Consider the following 13338-nt stretch of genomic DNA (forward strand, 5'->3'; position numbering starts at 1 on the left):
TTATTATTATTATTATTATTATTATTATTATTATTACTTCTACTGCTGCTGCTTCTTTCTTTCTTTCTTTTTACTAAGAGCTAGCCTAGTGACTTGAAAGAATTAGTGAGCCTACATCAACAAAACAATGTATTTTCTTCTTATGGATAGAACTGAGTCTTTTGTTTCCTCTATAACAAAGAAATGGAGAACTTCTTTAATTCTTTCTCTTGTCTAGAGTCTGGATGCCTTGTATTTGTATTTTGAGGGAATAGTCATTAAATTTTCTTCTGCAAAAAAAGATCTAATTCTTTTTGTCTGATGGAATGACATAATTCAATTTCCTATCTCCTTCTTCATTGCCTACACCCCCTCCCTCCCAACACATTTTTCATAGTTAGAGGGAGTGATGGTGTCAAATATATCAGAAGGAAGAATTGATTCAGTAGTAGTTTGACGACTTGGCTGATTAACAGAGATCAGAAGAAGGAGCATAACTGTGGAAACCACTCCAGCATGTAGTTTTAACAGCTCTTTAGGGAGCTAGTTAATGAAAGAATCACTACAGAAACACAGCCATGGAAAAAAAAAAAGGAGCATTCTCATATAACACTCTGAGGATATGTCATAAGTGGAAATATGCTCATAATTTCTATTTACACATAGCTGTAATTACCTTCTGCTTTAAGATTACTTTCAGTCTTCTCCTGTCAAAGTTGCTTAGATATTTCCTCTTTCCCATTTCAGGCAGAGAAGTTCAGTACAGGCTACAGCTTGTCCCAAGTTTCTTTTTTCCTCCCCCCCCCTTGAAGAATTTAATTATCTGTTCTCTGTGTGAAGAAAGCACTAGTGTATCCAGGGACCTTGACTTCTACCGCCTGATTGGACTGGCATTAATCTGATTCATGTTCTTGTTATCATTGCTATTTGTCTGGGAAGCAGACTTCTGCACTTGTATTAACTTTGGGTTGTGCTTTGCCCTTTAAATTTGTGTGAGTTTGGTTTTTCTCTTTTCTCTCTTTGGATGCAGTGTCTATGAACCAGACAGAAATGTGTTACGGAGGAAAGAACGGGAAAGGAGGAATCAGGAAACTCAGCAGGATGATGGTGCATTTAGTACAAGTTACTCCCTCTTCAGTGAACCTTACAAGGTAGATACTTTTCAGCTGCTTCCTCTCTATCTCCCTCTCCCACTGCCCCCACCGCCACTATGTCAGACTCTAGTTATGGGAGAGAATGCTAAAATTTGAATATACTGCTCCCTGTGCAGTCCAAGGGAGATAACACAGTCACCAGATGTTGATTTCAACCTCACCAGATGCTGATTTCTCCTTCACATATCTTCAGTGGCTATGCATACTTGGTAAAATATCAAATGTTTTTATATTAAAGCTTTGGTTGCTAAGGATTTCGGCAATGAGATAAATTGTTAGATGTCTAACTAGCTCCCCAGGTGAAGGCTGTGTTGCCCTAATCACTAAGCACTTAGCAAAAGTAGTTAGATTTTTTTTTTTTTAAAAAAAAGAGGTCAGGTTTATATTTTTTAACATGCTTGGCTCATGCTTTCAGTCTGGGTGCCTCTTTGGGCTAATAATGAAGAAACAATAGTTGGATTATTTCTTATTTGTACTAAATACCAGAAATCTAATCTGTCCTCCAAAACTAATTTTCTTCAGGAAATTTCACTGATATCAAGGGCTTCATGGAGCTTATGGAAAGCTCAGGATCATAGGTTTCCTGTAACCTTAGCTCCGAATGCCTATTCAAACTATTATTTGGTTTTTCTTGCCTGTCACTCTCTGTTTCTGAAAAGAATAATTACACAGGGGGAAAAAATAGAGATTGGAGCAGTTAAGAGGCCAACCTGAATTTTTGAGAAAGACTTCCAGGGGACTACAAAGAAACCAAAATTTGATCATGGAGATATTTAATCTGAATCACTTTGTGCAGTGGCAGTAGTAAATTTTCTGGTTTCCAGGTAATATATTTTAACGGCAACATGATACCAGTGATAGATCTCTTCTTTATGTACTCCAAGGCTGTTTATAGCTTTTCCAGGGCAGGGTGGATTTAGAATGTTGACAAACGTCTTCAGAGACAATGAGGATCCTATCTTGATACCAGCCCTTAGCTCTCTTTTTTTAAAGGAGGCAGCTCTGCTTGTTATAAGGTCTTCAATAAAGGCACACTATGATTTTTGTTTTGTTTTGTTTTCTTCTCTCTATTGTATTTTATAGCTTGTTTGCTTTTTTTCCCCTCCAGACTAACAAGGGGGATGAGCTCTCAAATCGAATCCAGAATACCTTAGGCAGTTATGATGAAATGAAAGACTTCTTGACTGACCGATCCAATCAGAGTCACCTTGTTGGAGTTCCCAAACCTGGGGTTCCACAGACCCCTATGAACAAAATAGATGAGCATTTCATTGCTGACTCAAGACCGCAGCCTCAGCCTCCTATCTGCAGCACATCATCTTCCACACCAGCAGCTGTACCTGTGCAGCAGAGCAAGAGGGTCACCATGGGCTGGCAGAAAGTTGGCCATCCTACATCTGATGGCCAGCAGAGGGCAAGCAAACATGGGCATAGGTTGCTTGATTCACACAATAGTGACTTCAAATCTGCTAACCAAAAAACCAGTAATGAGAAACCTAAACACTGTGTCTCAAGCCCCACATCTTCCTCCTCTTCTTCTTCTTCTTCCTCCTCCAACTCAGCACAACCAGGACCTCCAAGGACCATGCTTGGAGACAGTGTCAGCAGGCAGCAGTCACGGTCCAAACAAAGCTGCAGTGTGGAAATGGGTCTTCAACCTCAAGAAAGGACATCTACCATGTCTGCCAAACACAGCAGCGGTGGGCACTGTGTTCAGAACTTCCCTCCTTCTCTTGCTTCAAAACCAAGTCTAATCCAGCAGAAACCAACTGCTTATGTTCGGCCGATGGATGGCCAAGACCAGGCCCCTGATGAATCTCCTAAACTCAAGTCTTCAACAGACACTAGTGTACATTGTGTGCCCTACCGCGGAGTACCTGCAAATAAAGCTGAATCATCCAGGACCAAGGCCAAGCTAGCAAAATTTAGCATTCCCAAACAGGGAGAGGTAAGTCACTTTTAAACATTATTTTCATGGAATTATTGAGTAAGTTCATGATTCATGTGTGAGGTTTAATTTCCAGTCCTCCCTTTTCTCTAATTCATGAATATGGATATTAATTCCATATATATAATATATATATACACATATATGTGTGTGTATATGTGTATCATATACTGATTCTTCTACTTTTATGTTATTTATAAAATATTCCCCTCTCTCTGTATATGTGTATAGATATATATACATATACATATATAGGGAATCATGTTATATATATATAGTGTGTGTGTATAATATACTGATTCTCCTATTTATATGTTATATATAAAATATTCCCCTCTCTGTAAATATGTGTATATATATATATATATATAAAATATACATATATAGGGAATAATTTGTGATCTTTAAAAAAAACTCAATTATGATCAGGACTTTTGGTGTTTAAACTGTGAGCCAGGGTATCATGTCTGTGAGTTTCTATTGCTGTGGTGGTGACGTGACTCCATTGTATCCAGGTGATATTTTGAAGAAAAAATTCTGTATTGTCTGACATACAATTAAGTATATTACATAGTGGAAATAAAAACACTTGAAGACAAATGATTGATGATTACTTTTTAATGTGTGAAAAGGTTATTTTTTAATGGATTAAATTTTTTTATCAGTTTAGAAAAATCCCTTAGTGTCTGCCACAAAATGAAGCACATAATGATTTTGGAAAGGGGTTGTTTTAATGAGAAGATCTTATAAATCATGAATATATAAATGCATCATATTTTCATTCAATATTTGGAATATTTAAGGCCTGTGTTCTTTGCTATTAACCAGAATTTCTACTTGAAACCTCTGGTTCTCTCAGAAATAAACTTAGTGCTACAAAAGATAGTGGAGTCTTTAAGCTCAAGTACTCTTGGTTTGTACTTTTATTTCTATGATAATTGCTTTATAATTTTATTACAAAGTGAAAGGGGCAAATAAATCTATTGATAAATTGAAGTGGTTTTATTTTAATACTTCATGTTTAAAGATAAATGAACAAGGGATTTGGATCTAAAGTGAGCTTTTTACAGTAGAGAAGCATTTTAAATGCATGTTATAGAGAAGGTTACCATCACTTCTGTATATTTTCCTATATATAGTAGCAAGAACTGTGTATTATGTCAACTTTGCTTCCTCTTCAGTGCCCAGCATATTGTTTTATACACAGTAGAGCTGAATTTCTTAAATGAGTGACTAAAGAAGCATGAACACACATCCATATATCTATGTATATAAATCTACGTATATGTACATGTATTTAAGTATATGTGTGCATGTATGGGTGTATATATGCACATACATACATATATACACGCATGGAGAAAGTGAGAGAGAGAGAGAGAGATCTGTACAGGGTATCCAAAAGTCTCAGTACAGTTTTAAACAATCAAATATATGTTATACTTAATATAATTAAATAGACATATTTGAATCCCAGGTCTGTACTTACTAGCTATTTGACCCTAGGCAAATCATTTAATCTCTCTGGGCCTCAGTTTCCTTACTCTGGAAGGTTATTTCTTCCAGCTCTAACAGTCCATTCTATGAGTCTGAGATAGACAAGGCATATAGCTTCTGGTTTTATAGATGCTCATCTCTAAAATAAAAGCTCAGAATAAACAATTCAGCAGGGTCATTGAGAAACATAATTCCTCAAGCGCTAAATACCGAATTGGCTCAAAAGGACTTTTAAGAAATCAATTTAACAATCAGCTGAAATGAAATAAATGTCTTATGATTGGTCTGTCCTAGTTAAATATATGAAAATAATGACTCAAATTTTTAAAAAATCAAATGTTTTTAGAAATCTCCATAGATTAACTGAAGATGAAGCTAATATTCTCAGAGTAGCCTTCAAAAAAAAGAACTTCATGTTTCTCAAATTGCTATAAAGGACACAATTTTTAAAAAGCAATAACTTAAAAAGTTTGTGAGTTTTGGGGTTAGTAATTGGCAATGCATTCGTCTGTATCTTTTCTTCTTTATATGAGAATAACTTTTTTTCAAAAGAGATCTCCAATCTCTTTGATTTAAGAAATCATATAGGAAACGACCCTTCAAAATTAGTCACTGTCAAACTAATTCACATATATTTACATCTGCTCTGCATGGTTTAAATCTTTATTTAAAGCATTTTAGCAAGGGGCTAAAACAGATGGGTTTTTATCTCATTAAGCTCTTTGATTTCATGGTCATCACCATCAGTTATCATTTAAGATAAAGCACTTCTATTGGCTAAATTGGAATAGGACCTACCTTTGAATGTCTGGCAATGCTACACTAGGACTGACTCTGGTCATCAAGAGGGGAAAATATCCTGAAATGGAGAGATCCACACAAGGAAAAAGATCCTATTCAGAGCCTTCTTCTTCTTCCCAAAAATGTGTTATGTTCTTTTCAAGTTAGTAGAGTAGGGGACAGCTAGGTGGCGCAGTAGATAGAGCACCAGCCCTGAAGTCAGGCAGACCTGAGTTCAAATTTGACCTCAGACACTTGACACTTACTAGCTGTGTGACCCTGGGCAAAATATGGGCGAGTCACTTAACCCCATTGCCTAGCCAAAACAAAATAAAAAACAAAACAAAACAAAACAAAAAATTTAGTGGAGTGGAATAGGAGAGCAATATCACTTAGTCTAAACAAGTGAAAGACTGTAACAGTAAGGGAATACTTCCTTCTCCACCTTCTCATTCCCACCTTTACCAAATATTTGATCACAGTATCTAAAGTTTGAAATTACTTTAGAGATAATCTAGTCTACAATTCTCATTTTATAAAGCAATTAACCAATCAATCGATACTTATTACAAATGAGGAAAATGAGGCCCATAGAGCAAAGGGACTTGCTTACATTCATATAGGTAGTAATCAACTAATCTGGGATTCAAACAACCCAAGGTTTATTTTAATAAATAAACATTTATTAAATGGCAACTGTACCAGGCACTGTACTAAGTACTGGGGATAAAAAAAAAGTTAAAAGTCAGTCCCTGTTCTCAAGGAGTTCACCATCTAATGGGAGAGATGACATGTAGACAACTATGTATTGTCAAGTTACATACAGGATAGAGTTGAAATAATCAGCAGAGGCAGGGCACTAGCATTAAGGGAAATTAGGAATGGCTTCCTATAGAAGGTGGGATTTTAGCTGGAATTTTAGGGACGCCAAGGGGCAGAGAAAAGAGAAGGGAGAGAATTCCTTAAGGGGGGGGGAGGTCAGACAGTGAAAATATCTGGAGTCAGGAGATGGAATGTCTCATTTGAAGAAAAACAAGGCCAATATCATGATCATAGAGTACATGGAAGGGTATAAGGTATTAGAAGATTGGAAGGACATGGGAGGCAGGTTATAAAGCACTTGGAATGTCAAGCAGAGGATTTTATTTTTGATCTTGGAGGTGATGGAGAGGTGCTGGAGTTTGTTGAGTGGTAGGAAAGGGGTGACATGATTAGACCTGCACGGTAAGAAGATCTGTTTGACACCTGAGTTGAGAATAGACTGAAGTGGGGAGTGACTTGTGTCACCTGAACTCTTTCTTCCATACCACTGTGTTTGATTAAATTCAATCTATGATTGAAGTGAGTGGATTGAAAAATAGTAAAAAGGAAAGTTGTTCATAGTCAACACTGATGAGGAAGTTGGGGCCAATTTATGATAAAATTTTGTCTTTGTTTTAAACAAATTGTGAGATTAGTCAAAGATCTTATAAGCACAGTTCTGTGAGGCATATAAGAGAGCGACAAAATTAGCATCTTATCCTCATGATGGAAAATGCTATCCACAAAGAAGAAAGAACTGTGGAGTTTGAATGCAGATCAAAGCATACTATTTGCTATTTTTTTTCTTCTGTTGTGTTTTGTTTCCTGTTTCTGGTGGTTCCTCCTATCGGCTCTAATTCTTACTTACAACATCACTAATGTGAAAATATGTTTAATAGGAATGTATATGTATAGCCTATATCAGATTGATTGCTGTGTAGAGGAGGGAGGTGGGGAGGGAGGTGGGGAGGGAGGGGGAGAAAAATTTAAAACTCAATAGTTTATGGAAGTGATTGTTGATAATTCAAAATAAATTAATAAAAAAAGAATTAGGATTTTATAAAATTGTCTGTTTTAATTGAAGATCTATTCATAATGAGAAAATGACTTTTCATAAGTATTAGTACAATGCTATGAATGTCATCTGTAACATTACTTCTACTTTCCCCCATCTCACAAAGTGCAGATTTTTTTTGGTTTTGTTTTTTACAAACCTTTAAGAGGAGCTCAAGATTATCAGTTGCAGGTGCATAATCAAATATTTCCAATTCTTTCCATGAAATCCCAGACCATGACACAGAAGATGATTAAGGTCATCAGTGAATGAGTATAACTCAGAGCAGATATTTACTTCCTAAAGCAAGTATAATGGTTTCACGTGGCAGAAAAATAATTTTCAGGATATGAACACTTTTTGCTTAGGTTACATCTTTGTTAAAATATGTATATATGCATAATGTGTGTGTGTGATCGTTAGTTCTGACATCAATTACTTCTGAATTGCATGGTAAGGGTTATTATTGCCTGACCTTACAGAGGAAATTAATTTTGAGGGAACTGCTATGATTTGACTACCCTTAACCAAGAGGTCAGTATTTCAACTTGGAATAGACATGGGGGCTTCCTATGATGCTGCTACTATGCATCTTCCTAGTGTAATGCTTTTGGAAGTGTTCTTTAAAATTATTCACCAAGATTATATTTACATGATGCCAAAACAACTGGTCAATTCAGTGGAAAAAAATCAGGTGAATTGACCATGATGTGGTGCAGACACAAATGAAACTAACAAATATTTGTTGAATATCTGCTATGTGCAAGGTACTGTGCTAGTGCTTTGGGAGATACAAACACATATAAAACATGGCCTTGCCCTCAAGATGCTTATACTTGAATTGAAGAAATTAAATACTAAAGCAGAATTGGAAAGTTTTTAGTTTTGTTTTCTGTAAATTAATTTTAAGGTTAAATTAATTTAAAAGCAAACCTAAATGTCTTCTATTTCTAAGTACCTTCCCTCTTGTGATGACCTGTAGTAGAATATATTCTATAAATATGTATATTAAAATTTGAAAATTTGTGGATACTTTTTGTCTGGCCTGGCACTTTCTGGATTCATCCTTTGCAGTATAGTCCACATGTGTTACTATGTTGAATTATTTGTTATTGTTCATTCTTCAATAACAGCATAATTAGTATAGAAAAATTCCCTGAAATTTTATGTGGAAGTTAAAATCATCTAGGGACTTCCTTAACTTATGCACCTGCCTCTTTGCTAGTTTTTCCCAAGCTCTTTCTCTCTTTTTTTTTTCATGTAATGAAAGACATATTTTCTGTGTCATAGTAAAGGTCTTTTTTTTTTCTTGAGCCCTACCCTTCATTAAAATAAATTCTCCCTGGAGTTTCATTTGGAAAGGGGGCCACTTTTAGATTTGAGGCAAGGATCTTAATGAATGGCAGAAGTATACCAAACTTTATTTCCAAATGGAATAATTTTTTTTAGTTTATGGATTACTCCCTTTGAGCTCATAAGGTATTTCAGAATCCAGTGTTCCAGTTATTAATAGAATCCAGACATTAAGGACTGCTGCATAGTAAAGTTATAGCATTGTTAATAAAGTGATATTTTTAGTCCGGGAAAACCACTTTGGCTTAGTCTAGTATTTTGAGAGAATATTTCTATTATGCATATTTTATTCTGGGTGTGGGAAAGCCAAAAAAGTATAAAAGGACCATGAAGAAGTCAAATAATGCAAAACACTTTGGAATAAAATATGTGTCTTATGGGCTACCTAGTTTAAAACAAAAACAGCCCTCTACTTATATGAATCATATCCCTGAAAAGGCATCTGGACACTTGAATTTTTTGTTCGTTTTTTTAACTTAGGTTAGTTATGGTGAAACAAATTTGCATGGGAAATATTACAGTCTCATCAAGGTTATTACAAAACATCTGAATTACACCACACTGACCCAGAGTTTCTGGTTTGTGTTATTGTAATTAATTGAAATGACTTGAAAACTGCCACAACTGAAAGCTTCTGGTAACCGAGATTGGATGCTTTCACTAGCCAGTGAATATTACCTTAATCATATTAGCAACTTCTATGAAAGTGACAACCCACATTTTAGTTTAAGTATGGTTACAAATTCAGATTTTTAATTCGATAATTCATCCAAGAGACCAAAACACTGTGGGGTTGAGGGAGGGAGTAGTCAAAATTAATTAGCTAAAATCAAGCATTGTAAAATATGTATTCTATGACATGTGTAAATATCTTTAGGAGGCATGAGTTTGAGGCATCTTAAAATTGTCATTTATTCTGTGAAAGTACGGAAGATACAGGTAGCATTGTGGTTCTACCAAATAGCTTCTTAGAAAAGCAATTAACTGAAGGTTTTTGCTCTGTGTGTGTGTGTGTGTGTGTGTGTGTGTTTTAAAGAAAAGTTCACAAAAGATAAATAATGTAGGCGTCTGATTTCCTGTCACTCTTGGTTACCTTTGTATGAAAATGGATCGTTTCCAAATTAAAGCAGGCACCAGCCTGTCGAGGGAAAAAGGCATCTGTAGAGCAATGTGTATGTTACATATTCATGCAATTCTAAATTTCTTAATTATATTTGAGATGTGTTACGTTTTCATATACTGAAATATGGTGGCACCTTATTGTTTAGTGATGAAATGACAGTGTGAAGCATGTTCTTGGGCTCAGGTTACCCATCTGGCACAACAGTCTTTTCCCCACTAATCTCCCCTCCCCCAAAACTGCCAAAGTATTACATAGATACAGTTCTGTGTAGCTGTTCAGTAATGCCAATCATTGAAAATAATATAGGACAGAAGTTGTCTGGTGCAGTAGGGAAAACAAACATTGGATCTGGAACCAGGGTACCTAGGTTCAAATTCAGACTGTTGTCACTACCTGTGTGATCTTGGACAAGTCAATCAGTTTCTCTTAGCCTCAGTTTCTTCATCAGTAAAATGAAGGGTTTGTAGTAGTTGATCCGTAAGGGCCTTTCTAGTTCTAAATTTAACCCCATGACATGTTACTTAGGATTATTAGAAAAGTATTGGCATTTCAGAGACATGATTCTGGAGAGAGACAGACAGACACAGACAGACTGAAAGAGACAGAGACATAGAGAGAGACACACACACACACACATACAGGGTAATGTTCAGATAGAGCAAAGACTAACAAAAATAAAAAAATTTAGCCTCAGCTTCTCGTCTACGTTGCTGACTGCTGGTCTTTCCTGTGGTTGGGAACTGTTGTTTCCTTTATTTGTAACAGGTGGGTCATAATGAAGCTTGTCAAAGGGAGAAAGTTTTCATTTTTATTTGTTCTTTTATGTTCAGCCAATATTTGTTTGAAAGGTAATGTGCTTTCAAAGAACTTAAAATAACCTTAGGATTCCATAACCCTTCTTTGAAGGTGTCAGGAAAGTACATTATAATGTGCCCTGTTGTGTCATGTTGTTATTTCTACGCCTCTTTTCCCCCTCCAGACTCTTTAAAATTCATACCATAAAACTAAGTTTTTCAGCAGAGTAGGTGGGAACCTACTAATTAAGACAGAGGTACTTGGGGGAGGAGCAGTGAGGGAAGTTATATGAAATTTTTACTTTATCCTTGAATGTTTTCTTATTTCTCATAAAACTTGCTCCCCTGGTTCCATCGTAACAGGTTATACATTTAATTTGTACTTATACAACTATATGTGCTTATAGTGTCCTCTGTATCCAATCCAAGCACTAATAGCTTTATTACATCTATGTTCAAGTTTAACTGTATGACCCAGAGTCTTTCCAGGCTGTTTGTTACTCCTTCGCTGCTGGTTAATGTGGTAAAAACATGTGAAGATTTCCAGACACAAAATTAGAACCACCTCTAACAAAAACAAGTGTAGAGGGGTAATAAAGATTAATGGAATTCTGAAAGAAAATGTGTATAGAAGAACCACTGTACCTGTGTGTTTAAAAAGAGTGAAACTTTTAAGAAGACTGATTGGACCTGAATGCAGAACAGAGTAATCACTCTTGCATATTTATTGCTTAGTTGCCTTAAGGGATTGGGATTACCACCTCTTGCATCAAAGTTGCTCCTTGCAAAGCATTATAAAATTGTGTGTGTGTGTGTGTATGTGTGGGTATAAATATGTATGTACACATAAATGTTTTTCCTAGCTGAGACATATAGTAGAACATATGTGCCCTCAATTTCCAATTAAATAAGATATCAGAATAGAGGCTTAGGGAAAAAAATTATAAAATTTCAAGTAATAAGTCTTTAGAATGGCTCTTTCAAGCGTACCTCACTGAAGCCACAGGGTATTAAATAGCTTTAAAAAGAAATATTTTCAGTCTAATTGAGTCACTTTGCAGTATGTTTTTGTTCTAGTCTTCATAATACTTTTAACATCAGATTTTAAGTGGAATCCACCTGGTAGTGCTTATTAAAAATTATATTCAATTGGACATGTGAAAAATACTCAGGTTAGGCACTAGAATGGAATATGTAACTAATATTAGGAGTCAACCTCTCATTCAGGTACCCACCTTACAAATGACTTACCATTGATACTTGCCAGGGTCCCAAGTGCACAATCATCTTTTAGTCTTCTTGTTAACTGTGACCAGATAGTTAACAACTATCTCTTGGGGGCAACTTCAACTAATTCTCCGCTGTATCTGACCTAAGTAGCCCTTACAGGACGTGGACCTTGAAGTGTAGTGAAGGAGTATGAGAAAGTAGAGGAATCCTGGAAATGGATCAGGAAGAAAAGGTGACCTAATGTCATGGTGGAAAGATCACTATTGATTTGGAGTCCGAAGACCTATTTTTGAAGCCCCCTGATTCTACCACTTATTACTGACAACTAGGCAAACCAAAAGATCTCCAGACTTTCACTTCCTCATCTATAAAATAAGGGCGTTGTACTAAATGCCTGATGAAGTCCTTCTAGGGATGAAAGAATAGTTATGATCCTAAAAAAGAACTAGAACTTATAATTCTAAAGTCTTACTTCTCTTTTAATTTTTATGCTACCCACCCAGCAACCCATTCCTCCTGTCTTGTGTGAACAGAGAAGCAAATACATTTCACAAATAATTTACAGTTACTTTTTTCCTTTTTTTGAATTCATTATATACTTTAATTATATTTATTTTATTCTGAACTTAAGAAATAAAACAAGGATTTCCACAACATATTAGAATAAAAAAAATTATTGTACATGAAACTACAAATCTGTTATGTACAACTTGCTATTCCTTTTAAATATATAATAAAGTTATTACTTAACATTCTTTTTTCCCTTACTTTTGTAGGAAGAAAAAGAAATCATATTCAATGATGTACATAAATACAACATGTATAATATCAAACATGTATGCTTTGCCCTAGGGGGGAAAAAGGCGGAATGAAAGTCAGTGGGTTGAAAAGGAATTCTAGACAATTCACTTCTTCCTTCCTTCATTTTGTTTGGAATACATAGATGTCTCTTTTCTAAGCTTAGTGACAAAGATTACAGAAGAATGGGGAGTGGGGGAAGAACCATTGATAACTGTATGTGTAATCAATGCAAATTTTGCAGACTGAATAGATTTTTGCAGGCCTAATGATTTTCAAAATCTTTTTGCAATGTTTAAAGCATTTAAAATATTACAGTGTTATAGATTTTCTGAAAGACAGTTCAATTATAATTGTTATTATTTACTCAAATCTCCAGGGGCAGCTTGGTATAGTAGCTGCAGAACCAGTGTTGAAGGCAAGAAAACCTGAGTTCAAAAACTACCTCTAATGCATTCTAGTTTGTGCAACCCTGGGCAAGTTCTTAATTTGTTAGTTCTCTAAGCCAGAGGTGTCAAACACATGGCTGCAGCAACTCCCCAGTGGGGTCTGAATCAGATTAAAATGTAACTGTGAAACTTTTAGCAAAATAAACAAAAATACAATAGAACATAAATAATGTTAATAAACATCTAGGTGGTACAATGGACAGAGTGCCAGAAGTGAAGTCAGTAAGATTAATCTTCCTGAGTACAAATCTGCCCTCAGATACTTACTAGTGATGTGACCCTGGGCAAGTCACTTACCCTATTTGCTTCAGTTTCCTCATCTGTAAAAATGAGCTGGAGAAGGAAATGGTGAACCACTTCATTATCTTTGCCAAGACT

At 35.6% G+C, this 13338-nt stretch overlaps 1 protein-coding gene across 1 annotated transcript in view; it reads left to right on the forward strand.

The window, feature by feature from the left end:
• The window catches only part of AFF3 (AF4/FMR2 family member 3), a 666987-nt gene that overhangs the window by 114042 nt on the left and 539607 nt on the right, over positions 1-13338 (forward strand). Inside the window, exons 2-3 of the mRNA XM_027842571.1 lie at positions 1010-1130; positions 2242-3081. Of these exons, the coding sequence (XP_027698372.1) occupies positions 1010-1130; positions 2242-3081 (961 nt within the window). The remainder of the gene's footprint in view (positions 1-1009; positions 1131-2241; positions 3082-13338) is intronic.

This window comes from Vombatus ursinus, unplaced genomic scaffold (assembly GCF_900497805.2).
Source record: "Vombatus ursinus unplaced genomic scaffold, bare-nosed wombat genome assembly UNPS02014877.1, whole genome shotgun sequence".
Lineage (NCBI taxonomy): Eukaryota > Metazoa > Chordata > Mammalia > Diprotodontia > Vombatidae > Vombatus > Vombatus ursinus.